This window comes from Branchiostoma lanceolatum, chromosome 13 (genome assembly GCF_035083965.1).
Source record: "Branchiostoma lanceolatum isolate klBraLanc5 chromosome 13, klBraLanc5.hap2, whole genome shotgun sequence".
NCBI lineage: Eukaryota > Metazoa > Chordata > Leptocardii > Amphioxiformes > Branchiostomatidae > Branchiostoma > Branchiostoma lanceolatum.
In genome coordinates, this window is record NC_089734.1 from 16,871,160 (window position 1) to 16,890,329 (window position 19,170).

At 40.1% G+C, this 19,170-nt stretch overlaps 2 protein-coding genes across 2 annotated transcripts; both read left to right on the forward strand.

The window, feature by feature from the left end:
* The first annotated feature begins 1,745 nt into the window (after positions 1 to 1,745).
* LOC136447511 (MAM and LDL-receptor class A domain-containing protein 1-like) lies at positions 1,746 to 12,186 on the forward strand. Its single transcript, XM_066446510.1, has 16 exons — positions 1,746 to 1,917; positions 2,449 to 2,853; positions 3,958 to 4,017; positions 4,509 to 4,661; positions 5,044 to 5,150; positions 5,417 to 5,578; positions 6,237 to 6,324; positions 6,507 to 6,675; positions 6,816 to 6,967; positions 7,088 to 7,207; positions 7,722 to 7,859; positions 8,440 to 8,531; positions 10,645 to 10,800; positions 11,179 to 11,263; positions 11,667 to 11,802; positions 12,007 to 12,186. Exons 1-16 carry the CDS (start codon positions 1,863 to 1,865, stop codon positions 12,032 to 12,034), a joined length of 2,106 nt encoding a protein of 701 aa, XP_066302607.1. The 5' UTR covers positions 1,746 to 1,862; the 3' UTR covers positions 12,035 to 12,186.
* A 2,871-nt stretch (positions 12,187 to 15,057) lies between these two features.
* Positions 15,058 to 18,954, forward strand: LOC136447736 (uncharacterized). The gene is made up of 4 exons (XM_066446779.1): positions 15,058 to 15,172; positions 17,364 to 17,560; positions 18,058 to 18,259; positions 18,513 to 18,954. The coding sequence occupies exons 1-4, from the start codon at positions 15,058 to 15,060 to the stop codon at positions 18,656 to 18,658; spliced, it is 660 nt and encodes a 219-aa protein (XP_066302876.1). The 3' UTR covers positions 18,659 to 18,954.
* The last annotated feature ends 216 nt before the right edge of the window (positions 18,955 to 19,170 follow it).

The following is a 19,170-nucleotide window of genomic DNA, read 5'->3' on the forward strand; positions in this document are numbered from 1 at the left end:
GCAACTATTATGACTTCAACAACACCGAACGGCCTTCCCTTTACACAAGTACGTCTTTAAACCACTTGCGTAGGCTATAAATTGAAAGGTTTTGCTTGTTTAAGATTACGATCTTTTACAACGAGTTTACGTACAAGGTTCCAAAGACTCTGCACTTTGGTAATTGGATTTGGATATGCTTTGTACACTAACAAGTAGCTGCCGCAAGATATATTTCTAAACTGACACCACGACATTGATTAATGCAGATGTCAATAAACTTATTGTTATCTGCAGACAGGTATACACCCCAAACAAAGTACCCGAGCTATTTTCCTGATAGCGTTGTCACGCACGATAAAATTTATGTGACAGTTTAAGGTTTAGTGTACCGCACTAAGAGCAGCCTGTGTTACTTATTGCCAAGGTCATAATATCCCTGTGCTGTCATTTACACCATTCCACTAGGCCGGTGACCTCGCTGTGATCGCCACATGTTCACCCAACTTACAATTTGACTAAATGCTCAACGAATTTTATAGATTTAAAAAAATATATGTATATTTTCCGCTTTTCGTGTTTTGTTGCCTTTTCGGTTGCCCCGTTGCTTGTATATGATGGATGGTATTACAGTTATAAAATCAATCGTTATACAGATTCAATGTAGGGCACAGCGAGCGCACAGCGTCATCGCCGTCAAGTGGAATGGGAGCCTTCTGGTCGCGCTCTCCCTGCGACCTCAAATTGGAGTGTGGTGTGGGCGCCGAGAGAGCGCCAACGTCACCATGGGAGCGTGAAGGAAGCGAACAGCGAGTGCCATGCGCGCCGTCACCTCTGCGACTGTCTGATCACGGTTCACCCTGTTTTTTCTAGTCACCTACTCACTTTTAAAGGATGTCAACTTGAAAGTAGCGAAAACAGTACTTTGATACCTAGTAAATACTGATGATAGATTTCATACAATGTAATAATTTGACATGTACGTTGTACTTCTTAGTGAGGCTCAGAACTTGTTCATCATCCATCTTACGGCATCTAAATGCATCTTTAATGACATTAAATGACGAACAAAGAGTAATATTTTTGTCAACTTGTATCGCAAAAGAAACTAAATCAATGCCCAAGTAAGGCGGGCAAATTGTACGTTGAGATTAAAAAAAAGTAAAAAACATGTTCTTGTTTTGCCTTGACCTTTTATGTCACTTGACACGTTATCGCAGTATGAGATCTCTTTTCCTTGTTTGACATACAAATGGTGTTGACCAGAGTGATGAAAAATAGCCGTAAACATGCCATGGACACCTGGCAAAGGCGTTAATGTTTATATGACATCACTGATAGCGCTAGCGCCTGCTACAAGTACATTTCTGGATAGGGGTAATAGAAGCTAGAATATAGATAAATCAGGTTACAATAACAACAAAAAAGACTCAATATACTACGTTTTTTATTGGTTATTAAGGCAGTAGTTTTGACGTTAAACAAATATATTAGTCACGATTGAAAGACGAAAGAGAACGGCAGGATTCCTGTTTAGGATCATGAATTTTTCTTATGCTGATGTAATTCTATGCTCCGTTGTTCATGATCAGGATTTATGTCGGTTATTCCTATGATGTCATTATTTGATCTAGATAAGACCTGAGCCTTTCATGTGTAAATAACTACATTACCCAGCTTAGCGCAGACACGTAACTCAAATATTTGACAAGGAAACGATTTGATATAGACTGACAATGTTTACAGAAACATGCACCGGCTGCCAGGGAACAGCAGGTTATGACCTCCTCGGGCAGAAGCGCTGCCAAAACATCGTTGCATTGTTAAAGCATTTTATATTTTATACGTTTCTTTCATTAACGTAACCTCAAGAGTTGGGCGCAATGAGATACCCGTTGCGATGTGATTCACTGGTGTCTCTGTTCCTGTTGAAAGCGGGTGAGTGACTTACTTATTAACGTATTAACGCTGACGTCGGACGGATATCCATGGGAGGGGGGCATGTACGATTTTAAACGACGTTTCTGCCTGTTTCAACGGTTAGTTCTCACAGTGTGAAAGTTGTCGGAACGCCAGCTACTGTCTGCTAAGCATTGCCAACAAGGTGTGTGTTAAAGCGAGGGGGGGGGGGTCTAAGATAAAGATACTGATGGTATCAGACCCTTCCTACACTAGTAAACTGTAAATACTGACTCATGATACAAATCTATTGTCTGTTTCGACTGTTATTATTTTTCGCATTGGATGTCAATGTTCCTGCTGTTTGTCTCTTTCTTTCTTTATTTCGGGTATATAAAAACAAACCCATAGGAACATGATACATATCTAAAAAGAGTTATAAGCTTAACACAAACACCAAAGGACACACAGACATAAATAGGTTAAATAGTATGTCTGTATCCGCAGGTCTTTAGATTATATTTAGTGAGTACTAAAGCTGGGATACTGATTAGAATGTTCTGTGTCTAGTGTTCCAGTACCAGCCGGCCTCTTGTGACCCCTGTACGAACTACCAAGAGCTGAACCAGGCTCGCCGAAGCGCTGCGGCGCAGGTTGGGTCGGGAGTTAACCTCCTTTGTGACAACACGTTATCAAAAGGCTGGTACCGGTTCATCAGTTATGTTGGCGGTGAGATCCCTACAACCTGTGTGGAGCCGTACCACTGTGGGACCCAGGTTCCTATATGGATGAACGGAACCCTACCGACAGACAGTACTGTAGTCAACCGAACGGTTTGTCCTAATTACGGTGTACCGGGGAACTGTTGTTCTTTCCCGTGGAACATCCAGGTCAAACGGTGTGTGGATACACAAGGGGTTTTCTACGTGTACGAGTTGGTGCCACCGACTAGCTGTTCCCAGGCCTATTGTGCAGGTGAGATGGAATGATTATACATTTTACATATAAATAATTCTGATCGTCCGTTCTATAACGGGGAGGGCCCTAACGTAAAACGCTTTTTAATGGGTTTGATCGAACTCACGGCGCTCCATCGCTAGTTGTAAGAAAGTGGTTAGGTATTGAAAAAAAGTAATTTAAACACATCAATTTTCAGAACAAATTTGGAAAAGTAACGCATTCATTCGGTTCATGAACCTGTCACACTTTGCTTTTAAAACCAGGATATGCTCCAAGACGCTACCATCATTATTATTGTATTCCATTTCTCCAGCAAACAAGAAAAGATTATATATCGTTTGAATACAAATGGCAGCTGTATGCATACACTTGGTTTGTTTCCCTTCTAATCAGCATAGCCAGTGGCAACAAACAGGCGAACTTATGCATAATGAGATCTTCAAGAAGCCCGTCTTGTTAGGGAACGTCATATGTTATGGCCCCTCTCGTTACATACATCACTAAGGTCATGCCTGTAAAATATTTTTAGGGGCTTTATTGTTTTCACCTTCTATAACGCGTCACAGAATATTGGGTGATATCATAACTTCACCTGTTTTTTATTGTTTTTTTATTGCATTTCACAAAATGAACACATAATGCAAACAAGAGAAAATCAAAGTACAGGAAAATGAACATAAGCCACGGATCCAAAACAATAAGTAAAGGTGGAAACAGAAATCGAATACTTGTAAATGTAAGTAATATCCAATATAATAGTAATAACAGCCTCATCGGCAAATGAATATAACAAAATCAGTATCAACCAAAGATAACAAAATACTGAAATTAAACAGAACTAAAGTTGACAAATTATTATGAAAAGTCCATATCAACAGAATCATGAGAACATAAATGACACAATGAACTAACAGTGACTGAACAGTGGCGAGTACAAATGGCAAGAAAAACAATATCAACCAAAGATAACAGTTATTACATTTGATCAAAATGTCAACAAATTCTAGACAATGTAAAACAAATAACTGCACTTGTTAGTGCTTTTGACTCATGTGTAAATAATCAAACTAGCTATAAATACATACATACAAAAAATGTTTTGATATTCGTGTTTTCTAGGCACGCTTCGACTTTGCCCAGATGGCGAGGTGTACGATCAGAACGATGACACATGCCGAGGTGAGAATTTTATATTAAGTACACTGGGCTATGGTCTATGTAGTCTATGTATATCGCATACATGAGACGTTGTGCTTTGTGCTATAATCAATTATGTCTAAGGTATGATTCCAACTTCAATCATGGTACGTCAAATGCATTGAGTATTAAGTGTAGGTGCAACAAAACAAATGTCAAGTACTCTTAAGGCAATGTAGAAAAGCCATACGGTAAATTACTTTTTCGGAGACGTGTGAAACCGTGTGGAGTCGGATTGAAACATTTTTTTAACTCTATAAGAAGATAAATTGTAAGATACAAACTATCGTTATCGGGTAATCAAAATGATCCATATACAACATTTACAGTCGTTATTTTCATACATGTATTCTTACTTGCACAGTTAGATTTCTTGAGCAGCACAGAGTAAATTTCAAGCCGTTTGAAATAGATGTTTGGTCGAACAGAATGTCTTTTATACGTAGCAGATAACAACTCTGTCCCCATATTAGAGACCCGACACCCAGCACCTTGTAACTTTGAAGCGATAGGAACCTGCGAATGGCGTCAGCTGACGACCGATGACATCGACTGGACAACACAGTCAGCTGGCGAGTCTGAAACGCCTTATAACCTACCTTCAGTCGACAGTTCCTTAGGGATCCGTGAGTATCTATATCGATACTACAATTTCATATAATGAAGGAAATTAAGAAAACTTTACATAATGAGGGAAATTGAGCAAATCATATCAAACCCCAGGCAATTTTCTGAATTTCCATCCAAAGGACCTTTATATTAATTTTCTCCTTAGGCTAGTACTTAGACCGAGTTGTTTTCCTTCTGTTTTATTATCTCTTAATTTAAATTGACCATACATTTGGCGAAATAAAGACACCATCATACTATGTTACATGAAATTTTCACGACGTCGAAAATAATTTGTTTTCTATTCACATAACTATTAGATCTGACAAAATTACAAAGAACAAACACCACGTCAATTCAAGAGATTAAAGCATTAATGTTATTATCATTATTGTTTAGATGGAGGCCATTTTCTCTCAGTTGGTAATGACGCCAGGATACAGCCTTCGGACACAGCCAGAATCGTCAGCCCAGTGATCGTTCCATCCGTATCGGGATCCTGCAGTGTAAGTTCCTTAAACAAAATTAAAATGATAACATTCTATCAATAGAATAAGATATTTTGAAAAAAAAGTACAAAAGCAAAGACGCCTTGCTATAAGACAAGCACACACACACACGCGCACACGCACGCACACACACACACACACACACACACACGCACGCGCACACACACTCACTTTAGCTCTCCTGTTACTATTACACCAGACTTTACCAACCTTTATTTTTTCAATACGTATCCATAGCTATTCAAAATGTGTTTTTTCTTCAGATGATGCTTCACTACTACTTACCCCAACAAGATGCAGGGAGCCTCGATGTGTTGACTCGCCTATATAACACAGGGATAGAAAGAACCGCCTGGCATTCAAATGAAACAACAGTTGGGTGGGAGGAGGCAACAGTTGTATTTATAGAACGAGAAGCATTTGAGGTACAGATGAAAAATATGTAGCGAATAGAAATCTCTTTTAAATTTTCTTTTCAGTACTGTCTTTACATTGGTTTATTGAATAATTACGCGTCATTTGACTATTTTTTTTTTCTTTTTGTGTGACATGTGCCTTCGCTTTGCAATCTTTGATGGACATCTTTCAGCTTTCCGGACAAAATTCGCTCCGTCTTGGCCGCGTCATGTGGTACTTTGATAGAAGCTACCAATATTGTAAGGTTCGTTCTCTGTACTCCCTGCCTTGTGGAGTCCGGCTAATTAACAGATCAAATCAGTACGTCTCCCAACAGGTCTCACCTTGATTCGCTTCTTACTGTGCATTTTTTCTGGTCTATGCTTTTCAAGCATAGCACTAGAGGGGAAAAGACTAAAGTGGACGATAATAGGTACGCTTAGCACAATTCTACACAATATACCTCGGTATAAATACATGCTCGCACGGCGTTAAACAGGCGGAGAAAAACTTACAGACCATGCATTTTCTTTTTAGAATAGTTGATATTTCTGCCCATGGGTTAAACATTTGGCTCTGTCAGCGCGGTTTCAAGATAAATACGTTTGGAATAAATTGGACGTTAATTGGTCATGTTACGTTAAGGCAGTCCTCAAGGTTATTCTTGTCACGTAGGTTCTCTGTCAGGTTATCATACAGGGTGTTGTTGGACATGGAGAAGACGCTGCACTTGCTATCGATGACGTCTCGTTCTCTTGGGACTGTGTACGTGAAGGTAAGACAGCAAATACAACCTCCGATATTTCTACTAAGATGTGTAGAAGATTTAAAAGCTGATGGAAACACAGTGTGAATGGTACAAGTAGCAAAACATTTCATTGAAAGAAACCTTGTGTTTAGCTGACTACTGTAGAGTGTAACATGACAAAATACAAGTATGTTTTGCTACATTTTCAGTCGACGGAAGCGTCCGACTAGTTGACGGTGCCAGGTTCGATGAAGGCCGTGTGGAGATCTACTACAACCACCGCTGGGGAACCATCTGTAACATCGGCTGGACCCAGACTAGCGCTGATGTGGTGTGTGCTCAACTGGGGTACAAGGAATCAGTTTGGACAGATTCGAGGTATGATTATGTGTTATAATTGACGCTAGAAGCAATCCGACGACGGTTGTTTTCATGTACGCAATGTGTCTTGAAGACTAAACAGAAGACGGCGAATAATCGAGATACACTGATCGATGATAACGGTTTTGCTGCACCAGGTATCCTGCACCAGACGCAACACCTATCTTACTGGATGACGTCACCTGTGACTCCCAAAACAAGTCCAAAATCACCGAATGTCGCACGAAGCCCTGGGAAAACTGGAGCCCACTTTGTAACCATGCAAGGGATGTGTCTGTGAGATGTGTAGGTCAGTATTTGTTTTCTCTTTTTACAATGTGCCGTAACCAATATGACCCACTACATCTGTCTGTCTATGGTAAAAACTGTAGAGGGAAATTGATAAAACTGTTTTTTTTCTTCATATTAGGTAACTGGCATCAGTGCAGACACAATGCATTTGTTTGCAGTAATGAGGCATGTCTACCGAGCAGTGCGCAGTGTGACTTCTCTGATGACTGCGGAGATGGTAGTGACGAGAGTGATTGCGGTGAGTAGAAAACGATCGCTGTGGGCACTGTTTGGGAAAACCTCTTCACCCTTATTAAGTTAATGTTCTTGATATTAGCGGTGTAAAAGCATGATAATTGAAGTACAGATACATATTGTGATTATAATGTATTTCTGACATAATTACATAATTACTAAGAACTAAATAAATTCTTTATGATACATATTGGGCACCATACCGATGGTCGTTCGACAAAGGAACATAACCATGTGCTCAGATGTTTACTATGTTACCCTCTTTAATGTACTTTATTTGTTAATACAAGTTTATTGCAAGTTCATGCCTGTGGGCTAATTGCAAATACATGGTTATAACATAGGGAAAAACATACATGTGTCAGTAAACTGTTTCTGACTTTGTTGTAACAATACGCTATTGGTAATAAATTCAATTGTTGGCTATATCTAAACTAGCTGGGTTTGACTTCTTTTTGCAGGCAGTGGAAGACGAAAAGTCCCACTTTTTCTAGTATTTATAATTAATTATATTACAGGGGGCTTCCCAGGGAGATGTGACTTCCAGACCGGCTTGTGTAACTGGGTCCAACAAAAGGACGACGGTGCAGACTGGACACGAGGACGTGCTGGGTCAGAGACAGGGGTCCCTCCTGCAGACCATAATGGGAATACAGGTACATGGTGAGATTACAGTTGAATGACCTTTGTGATTTTGAGTTGTTATTGCTTTGCATTATTGAGTTGTTTGATTTATTACTCCTATGTCTGATCATTTCTGTTTTATGTTATATGATTGTGAATTGATTACTCATTAGGTTTATGTTAAGTTATTCTTTTGTATCCTGATTTCTTATGATTTGTCATGTAATGTAAGGGATCCCTTGGAAATCAGTTACAATGTTAACTGAAGGGACCACCCTAAATATTCATAAATAAATAGATATATAAATAAATAAGCAAATTACATATGCATCGATGGTGTGTACCGGCCTATAGAGATCCCCTACTGTAAAACACTGTGTTGGACTATTCTTGTTAAATATAACAGACCATGAATGAATTAATGAATGAAACTTCTGTTATAATGCAATGTTTGTGGAAAATAGTGTTAGCATTGTGTTGTTTCAAGATATACGATAATACATACGTACAAGTGTAGCTATTATGAAAGCCAAACAGCAAATATCAAACCCATGTATAGTTCTAACTGTTCATTCACGCAAATAAAACATCATTTTATTTTCTTTATTACAGAAGGCTTATTTATGTACATCCTGGGTACAAGTCAGACAAATGCATTGTTGGGACTTCCTACCTATTTCGCTTCAAGTGGATCTAACTGTTCGGTATGGTCTTGTCTTAATCTCCGGTCCCCCGAAAGTGCGAAATGGAACGAAATGGAACGAAATGGAACGAGATGGAACGAAATGGAACGAAATAGAACGAAATGGAACGAAATGGAACGAAATGGAACGAAATGGAACGAAATGGAACGAAATGGAACGAAATGGAACGAAATGGAACGAACTAAAACATATGTAACATTATGAAATGTAATACCAGTAGATAGCGTAATATAAGGAACGTTGTAACATTCACAGTAGACGGGAACAGGAAGCAAATACATAATATAATGTGTGTTATTTCTTGAATCTATTTGGTAATATTAAATACAACGTTTTTGCCGCGTTTGTGTGGCTAGATTCTTCCCTGAAAATGGGAGAGCCGCGTGCAAAGCGCTCGGCCGCTCTTCCTTGATTTTGCCAACTATCTGCAAATGAACTGCTTCAAATAGCAGCGAAAACCAGCAAATGGAACTGAGTATCGAAGTAAGGACTAGATTATACATAAGTTGGTGGTAACATTGCATCTCGAGAGGCTGGTTCGGTCCAGCTTGTCCCCGCTCGAGTGGCCAATTACTTGGGATCTACCGCGCGCATGCGCGCGGCGATCCCATCACAATTCACCAAGAGGGCATGAGGCAAGCGTAATTTCATTATTCATACAGCGTGTTTGCGTGTTGTGTGAACTGTGAAATACACATCCTGCTCGTTCACACCCTCCCTTTGTTTTGTCGTGAACAAGGAAGCAGAAATGTCTCCAGAGGTAGTTCTCAGTCCACGTCCGTGGTTGAATGGAGTGTGAAATTATACATTGGTGACGCAGCGCATTTGCATATCATTAGCGGAGGGTCCATTCTCCGACAGCCGACCAGCCGAACAATTGGTTGTATAAAAATCGTTGTTGCGGAGATATGCATATGATACGTACTAGTTATGGACTAAAACCGTATGTAAATAAAACTTGGAAGTCGGAGTTTGATTCAACCTGTCGGTAGCACACCCACGTACACAGTTCCGATGCGCTGGCAACATGCGGGGCTCCATTTGCAACACGCAAACACACTTTATAAATAAATAAAAATTACGCTTGCCTCATGCCCTCTTGTTGAATTATGAGATGCAATGTTACCACCAACTTCTGTATAATCTAGTCCTTACTTTGATACTCAGTTCCGTTTACGTGTTTTCCCTGCTATTTTCAGCAGTTCATTTGCAGATCGTTGGTAAACACAAAGGAAGAGCGGTGGATCTCTTTGCACGCGGCTCTCCCATTTTCAAGGAAGAATCTAGCCACACAAACGCGGCAAAAACGTTGTATTTAATATCATCAAACAGATTCAAGAAATAAAGCACGTTATATTATGTATTTGCTTCCTGTTCCCGTCTACTGTGAATGTTACAACGTTCCTTATATTTCGCTATCTACTGGTATTACATTTCACAATGTTACACATGTTTTAGTTCGTTCCATTTCGTTCCATTTCGTTCCATTTCGTTCCATTTCGTTCCATTTCGTTCCATTTCGTTCCATTTCGCACTTTCGGGGGACCCTTAATCTCATATAATAAGATAGAGGCTGTCTCGGCCATTTTTGATATATTACAGTCTAAATCTAAAATTTAAACATTGATTTAAAAAAACAAAAATATAAACCGCAATTTGCACTCAGCTCCGGTAAAATAATATATAAGCAGCATGATGGCGTATGGGGAGCTACATGCCCAAAAAATAGAGATCGACATTATCTGTTCACCCCTGATGGCGGTAGGTTACATTGACAGAAATGTCTAGTGTTAGAATATACATTGGTTAGTACGCTCACAATAACGTTCAACAGCACGCAATGAATGCAATTTAGATAGCTTAACCAGACATTCAAAATAGCCAGGGTACCTACCACTATCCATCTACCAGTTGAACAATTCCTTAAACATATTGTACTTGAGTTAATTCTGCATTATCATAGTTCGTTGCACTATCAACGTGTGTGTAAAATAGAGTGTTGCTTCAACCGAACTAATTTAGAAAACCAGTTTTTTTTAATCTGAATTACAGACCTTCATTTACTAATTTGTTTTTATATATCTCAACTTTTTTTAACTTTACAACTTCCTAGCTGCTGTTCTACTACTTCATGGACATGAACAATGCCAGCCTGACCGTTCTTGTTGAAACAAAGGCTGACAGAAATGCTGTGTGGAACCAAAACGTGTCACAGGGACCGACTTGGCAAAGACAGATAGTGACTTTACAAGAGTATTCACTGTTCCAGGTTTGTCACTTTCCCTGTAATGTTAATCAAACGTAGAATTATTTAAACGTAGGATGCCTGCAGAAAAAAAAAAAGCCGGGCCGGACTTACTCTAACCAAAGTCTATTTCCAACTGTTTGTTATTTGCACTTACTTAATGGCTGCGCAATAACAGATAAGGGCACAGTATTTCAACATGGTTTACCCAAACTGCAAACAAATCAAAACATATAATTAGAACAATTAAAATAGTTCAGATAGTGGTTACAAGTACCTGCAATTTTTATTCATATGATGTGTCTATAAATACAATGCAACATCATCAACAAGTTTATAGATGTCGCAAAAGCGTCACAGGAAAACAGTTCTTTAAATCATGTACAATATGTTTTGTTTTAGGTCTTATTTGAAGGCATCGTCCACAGATATTCCTCAGGCTCAATAGCGATAGACGATGTTACCCTGACACCAGAATGTCTCACAGGTAAGTTTGCTGCAACAAACAGGCAGAAGCAGTAGTTGATTTGATATATTAAGGTATGTCATTTGGATGAAGTGTCTTGCCATTTATTGTACGCGATGTGTATCGACACGCACCATCAACAAATAATAGTAAAGTACTCTCTATTGTAAAGTCTTCAGCGCGGTTTGGTGTTTGTTACAAAATGAGATGATATGACAAGTCTGCTGTTTAGTTAACAAGATGCCATCTTGCCTATAAATGGGGCTAAAGGATGAGTTTACCTGACCCTAACTTACATTGTAGTCCGGATGCAGATACAAAGGAAAGTGGAGAATGCATGTTGGATTTACATTACAAGATGCTAATTTAACGATTTAAAAAATAATAGATTGTAAGTTATAGTTGATTATATTTTTATGTTTAGGTGACCCTGTATCGCCTCCTGCTGGTTTGTCATCTGGAGCTATAATTGCCATCGCAGTATCCATAACAATAGTCGTCATGGGAGTCATCATCGCTTCTGTCCTTGTAATTAAATTCAAAACAGCGAAACATCACAGGTAAGTTTGATAAGATCCCCAAAAAAATGACAACAAGGTGACTGACAAATTACATTGCCGATATCAATACATATATTAGTCAATCTCAGAAAAAAGACCTTCAATAATTTTTGCAGGACAAAATAATAATCAATGATATTCTACAACATGCACTTTAAAAGTTTGAATTTCTAGTAATTCTGAACTTTGTATAATTTATTACAGAAAACCATCTCCAGACGTCCAAACTTGACAGGTCCGATGCCAACACAATCAGTAAGGATAAGCATTTTTCGCTTAACATTAAAAAATATCCCGCAGATATGATTGAGAAAACGAAAATGTTTTCAGTATTGTTGCAGCTATCCCTTTCAGCCAATGTGTATTTTGCCTGATTATTGTATATAAATCTAGCTATATATTAAAGAAAATGTTACAAAGACCTGGAATGTGTGTTTCATTTTATCTAGATTGTTAAAAGAGCTAAACGTTCTTGCAGCTCTTTTCAGTATATGGTCAAAATTAGAATCAGAAAGCTAAGATTGTAACGCATGTCATGCAAAACATTTTCCTGCTGACACAAGCATGGCCGTTTGCTTACAGGAGAAAGAGTCCGTTTTTATGGAATTGGGCGCCAATCAACATGAAAAATAGTTATAAATGTCAAAGGGAAACCTGTATAACTTATCATTATAGGTGACTTTGAGGACTGGAATTTTCATGTACTTTGCCTCCAAACAATATTATTTCAGTATATGATCACATGTTATTTCCTTACATCTATATCATTATATAGATATAAAACATACATACATTATCATATATAATAGTTTTGAATAGTAGTATACAATAGTCTCAATTAATTGCATATAGCGTAATTCCCGTGAAATTAAATTAAACATAACCGTCAACCCACGGTTGACGACATAAAGAAAACGGGACAAAATAAAAGAAAAAAAACAGCCGCACCCACTCCCCTGCGTGGAGAGTACACTGCACCAAAACTGCACCACTTCAAGGTACTGAAAAGTCAAATGTATTATGTCCTTCAAAATGTGTATGATATGGAATAAAGATTTATTCTATTGCTATTCAGCTACTGTACCATTTCATCATCACTTTCAACTTACACTGCAATATCGAACCCTTGTGGCCCATATAACAGACTCATATTTTTTCATGACCACTTGTAACATACATTGGTTTATTGGTGTATTTCGATACCCTTTAGTCGAATTGCGACTAATCTTCCAGGGTTCAACACAAAAAGTATACAAACACAGACATATATATAGTGCAAGATTAAAAAGACGTAACGTTATATACATAATCAAAAAAATACAGATTGCTAACTTAACTTACGAATAATTGGTGACAAACTGGTAGATGGCCTTCTTAAAGTGATATGGGACTGTCAATGATTTGATGTTAGATGGTAATGCATTCCAAAGATTGATGGCTCATCAACACACTAGACACGAATATATGTCCTGGACCACCAAATGTATTTTAAGTCTTAGATAAAGGTACTCTCCGTAATAAGCCTTGATTATTTCGCGAAGGTAATGTGTTCGTGGAACCCTAGTTTGTAATGCAGTAAAACAAAATTTCACCTCAATCAATCATTAGAATGAATGAATGAACGATATTGCTTGACAATCGTACATGGTACAATGTATGGCATTTAATCAACAATACTATAAGTCTAATCTATCCTACTATTCTAAGAACAAAATATTATCGAAACCAGTATATTGTTTAGAGTATAGTCATGTATGGGTAATTTTGTCTCGCTTTATGAATGATTTATGGAGAAATTGACCTATGTAGATGGATAAAGGAGTCGGACATGACAACAGTACATAGAAAATATCGCTCTGTGTACCAGATAGGTTGAAGTTTGTCTTAGTAGTAATAGTCTGTTACAGCGCCTCTCTCTCTTTACTATAAGTTGGGCAATTCATTACAAAATGAAATTCATCTTCAATATTTTCATCACATGTGGGACACAATCTCTGAGTGGCTGGTGTGTTGTGGTGTCGGCCCTTTTCAATTTCTAAGCAATGCGCACTGATTCTCAGTTTTGTTATGCTATTTGCAAACAGTTTATGAATTGATGTGAGATATTTTGCCACGCCAAAGTGCTTTTTGATTTTACACGCCTCGCTGGAAAGCCTAGAATTCGAACGTTCGGTTCGCGCAGGCGCACTAGAACGCCTCAGTACGTGCCAGGACCCGCGGGGCGCCCGATTTTAGCGGGCCAGACTACATTGACGGGATCGTCGCAATATCATACCAGCTCCATTGCACTGCCCGAGTTAGCCTGGTGCAAGGTCCTGGGTGGGGATTATCTAAATAAAATGTTTTAACTTGACAATTAAGTATAAAAATGTGTTAATCTTGGTCATGAAAATACCCACCCTCTTTTAAAAACCTACTCCCAAATAATGCCATGTCATCCTAATGTAGCGTTTTTAAGGACGTGTACGCATATTTAAGGATAAAACCCTGCGCAACAGTCTCTAAGCACCTGTGTCTGTGAAATATCCTTTGCAACGCACCTACTTTTATTGCAACGGTGACCAAACACGCAGCGGTAAGCGTGATACGATGTTTTCAGAACCGAAACTTAACTTCTGTACACGCCGTGCGACACAGAACAGTTCATTTTCAATCCAACGTAGCTACGGAACGACCTATAACGTGCAATACCTAAAGGACTGACTTACAAAGTGTATACTATGTGTGTCATCGGGTCAGGAAACGCCCAGCTGACGTCTCGGGCCATGCGGTCAAGGGTTAAAGGTGCCTAGATACCAAGTGACGCGGCCGAATATAGTCACTTCTTAGCCTTGTTTATTTACCAATAAAAAATTTTCTCCGCACTTTTTTGACAGATTGCCTTCATTACCTATTTCTCTATACGACTGTTGTAAAAATGCATGGTTGTATGCGAGTACTGGGCTACGGAGAAGGGAAAACACAAGCTGTTATTTGATTGACCCCGCAACTCTCCCTACGTACTGATCTTGAGTGGGAACCCGGAAGTTTCCCACAGCCGGCTAGCCATTGTAGCGACTCTGCTTCATGCGGGCAAGGAGGTTATATAGTCTATATAACCTCCTTGATTCGGGGCAGGACACGGATGTCAGAGGGGTACCGTGTCGGTAGGGAAAAGTTATTGAAATTGACCTGCCGACGTGCAGAAAGCTCGGGCTGCCCCTCGGCAGCAGATTGTGCCGTTGTCATTATGACGAGGCCACGCGAGCCCCCCTGATGTGTTCCTGCCCCGCACCACCAACGGTACGGGCAGGCACTCCACGACGCTCCTTCAGTGCCCGGCACGACTGGCACGAGTATAATTTCAAGGAGATGGATGGAGGAGTCGACGGTGCGTCAATCTGCACGGCGTGCAATGGCACCGTTAACTCCACCTCTCTGTTCTTAAACCATCCGGAGTACATCCCTCCGAGGAAGCGACGAAGGGATAGCATATGTTCATATGTACACAGCTCATTCATTCAAACAACAGATAGAAAACACTTGATCGTCTGTGTGATTTTATTTCTTGTCTTCACGTCCATCTCAATGATAAGTGCTATCGATTACTCATACCAGAACAACCAAATGAATAAGTAGAATTACTCGGAAGGACAAAGCTACATGGATGCAAGTTGTAAGTCTAAAATCTGAAAAACCTCATTAGTCTATGGAACTTTTGATTCATTCCATAATGTTAAAGTTTAATAATAAAGGTATGTATAGTCCTAAAATACTGGGTCACTGTCCTCATTCTCAAAGAATATCAGAGTTATGATAGAAAAATACACTCATATTTTATCATATTATCAAAGACGACAATACACATAGCAAAAGTGTTCCATTCTGGTTGTTTGTCTTGTCCATGCTTCTTGTTTTACTATCCTGTTTTCATAAGAACACAAGATAGAGTCCATTCCAAGTCACCAAGAGGGTTGTTATTGTCCTAATTTACAAATGTTTTCAATCTATTGTAATTATTTGTTTGAGAGATTTCATACTTAAGAAATATTTGGGTTGTGATTTCAACTTTATAAATATTTCACCAGTTTTCTAAAAACTTTGGAAATATCCATCATATGGAATATGATATTTCTAACAGTTTCTAAATAATGGTAACAGCATTCTACCATTATTTACCATTATTTATAATTCCCTACCATTTTTTACCATTATTTGTAACATCTTTATAAATAGGTCAGAGTGAAGTCTAAAGATGTACAAAAGCAGACAGAAGGGCCGGATTAGCACCTACTTTTCACCATCTACCATTGTTAACCATTTTCTACCATTTTCTGTAAATATTCCTAAAAGTAAAACTTGCAATGGACTCTAAACAATTCATGCCACATAAAAGAAGACAATACAGTAAATATCAAGTGATTTGTGTTAGATGAAACAATAGTTGACAAAAATATACTACCCATAAATGTAACAGGTATTGCTTACAGCAAAGAATGAAAAACAGTTTAATGGCTGATGAGACCAATCTGCTCCAGGAAATCTCTTCCACACCTTGACCACAATGGAGTAGATATGAAGGGTACTTGTGGATCTGGTTTTGTTGGCTGCAGGCTTCCTGTTTGTGACAAAAACATCATCATGGTCATTATCATTTTCGGGTCAGAGACATGTCTCCAGCTGCCACCCTCCCCTCTCAGGCTACCATCCTCCCCTCTCCAGCTGCCACCCTCCCCTCTCCAACTGCCACCCTCCCCTCTCCAGCTGTCACCCTCCCCTCTCCAGCTGCCAGCCTCCCCTCTGCAGCTGCCACCCTCCCCTCCAGAGCTGCCACTCTCTCCTCTAGAACTGCCACCCTCCCCTCTAGAGCTGCCACTCTCTCCTCTAGAGCTGCCACCCTCCCCTCTAGAGCTGCCACTCTCTCCTCTAGAGCTGCCACCCTCCTCTCTAGAGCTGCCACTCTCTCCTCTAGAACTGCCACCCTCCCCTCTAGAGCTGCCACTCTCTCCTCTAGAACTGCCACCCTCCCCTCTAGAGCTGCCACCCTCCCCTCTAGAGCTGCCACTCTCTCCTCTAGAGCTGCCACCCTCACCTCTAGAGCTGCCACTCTCACCTCTAGAGTTGCCACTCTCTCCTCTAGAGCTGCCACCCTCCCCTCTAGAGCTGCCACCCTCCCCTCTAGAGCTGCCACCCTCCCCTCTAGAGCTGCCACTCTCTCCTCTAGAGCTGCCACTCCTCTCCAGCTGCCACCCTCCCCTCTCCAGCTGCCACCCTCCCCTCTCCAGGTGCCACCCTCCCCCTCTCCAGCTGCCACTCTCTCCTCTAGAGCTGCCCCCCTCCCCTCTAGAGCTGCCACCCTCCCCTCTAGAGCTGCCACCCTCCCCTCTAGAGCTGCAACCCTCCGCTCTAGAGCTGCCACCCTCCCCTCTCCAGCTGCCACCCTCCCCTCTCCAGCTGCCACCCTCCCCTCTTCAGTTGCCACCCTCCCCCTCTCCAGCTGCCACCCTCCCCTCTCCAGCTGCCACCCTCCCCTCTTCAGTTGCCACCCTCCCCTCTTCAGTTGCCACCCTCCCCCTCTCCAGCTGCCACCCTCTCCTCTCCAGCTGCCACCCTCCCCTCTACATTTCCTACCTCAGCTGTGCAGGAGGTCCTGAGTAAGCTGGAGAGAGCAGGTCCAAACATCCAGACCTGGGAAAGCAAGCTGCTTCTTCCGCTGATGAAACGGCAGTTGGCTGCTTCTCCAGATGGGAAAACAATCACCTGCAAGACAGGGGGACTGGTGAGTGACATAAAACAGAGCTGCAGAATCTTTAGCTTAGTAGATATTGTTTTCTTAGTGAACTGCTCATTTAATTTATTACACAGGATCAGTAAGTCGAATATAATTTTTAGGAGAGAGATTATGAACTATCTAGCAAATATTGAATATACAGGCATTCTAAGTGTAGTGCATCATAAAACTTAATATGTATAACAATGAGATTATCCCAACATTACAGAAACCAATATGTTTCTTAAAGGTAATATAACAGTCATACTCGTAGGTCTACTGCAATTTTTCCTCTTGACATGCACTGAGCTTTGCACTATACAGAGAACATGTATGAGCGCTACATAACTGTCTAAAAATAAAACCAATAATGAAACTGAGAAGTAAAATTAATTTCACCATGACTTTGACTTGTCTTACCCTCTCTACAAAGTATAATCTAAATAACTTAACCGACTTGAAATACTATAAAAACAAAATAACCATCAGCATATTGTTTTCTACAGGAAGCCCCAATAAAGCAACTCACTTCGATAACTGCCACTAAGGCCCGAGTGATTGTAGAAGAGCATGACATGCCACTTGCCTTGACCACAAGGAGTGTAGGCTTGAAGGAGAGGTATGGCAAGATATTCCAGCTCTTCGTCGATTGCCACAGGAAATATTCGCACGCCAAACCTGTGTCAGAAGAAGACATATCCTCCCTAGGTAAGTCACACAACACTTGTTCTCATTGAAATGTTCAACCTAGTGGACTCAAGATACAAGAATAGTGAATGGTTTGCATATCCATGTGTTATTTTCAACATTACTAGTATCATAATGGGCCACAGAACACAAGAAGAGATAAACAAAACCAAATACAGTTTTATGATCATATAAATGAATATAACTATTGTTATAACTATAACTATAAGTTATATATTATTATCATAACAAAAACTTACATTTGGTTTTACAGATGACAGTATTAAAGCGTTCATGCTTCCATGCATCTTTCCCTCGCTCCATCATTCCTACAAAGATGCACATACTGGAGTCCCATGCTGTGCCCTGGATGAGGCAGTGGGGTTTTGGGCTGGGGTTCTTTGGGGAGCAGGGCATTGAGTCCTGCCACAAGCAGTTCAACGCCCTGGCCAGGTTCACCACTTGCATTGCTGACAAACTGAAAGGCATTAAGATCCTAGCTACTAGAGCGCCATCTCCTAATGATGTGTCCGTCACATGTGGGGGGTGTGCCTCAGCCAACGTCTCGCTAGAAGACGTTGTGAAAGAATTCCCTGCAAATATGAATTTCATAATGTTTGTGCATGCTCTTTAATTGAATTGCATATACTTAACAAAGAAATATGTAGTTTCCTTACAATGTAACATTAAAAAATTGTTTGTTTTTCTACCTTAAACAATCAGAGTGTAACATCATTTTATGCTCAGTGGTGATACATGTTTAGTTCAGATCTGCCATTGGAGCTCTAGGCTAAAAGCTCATGGCACATTTGCACAGAAGAAATTACTTGAATAACTTATTATTAAATAAGAAGTGTTGACTAAGTACTGTTGACTACTTTGTCCATGTTATGCTCAGTCACTCAGTGGTAACAGATGTATAGTAATATTAG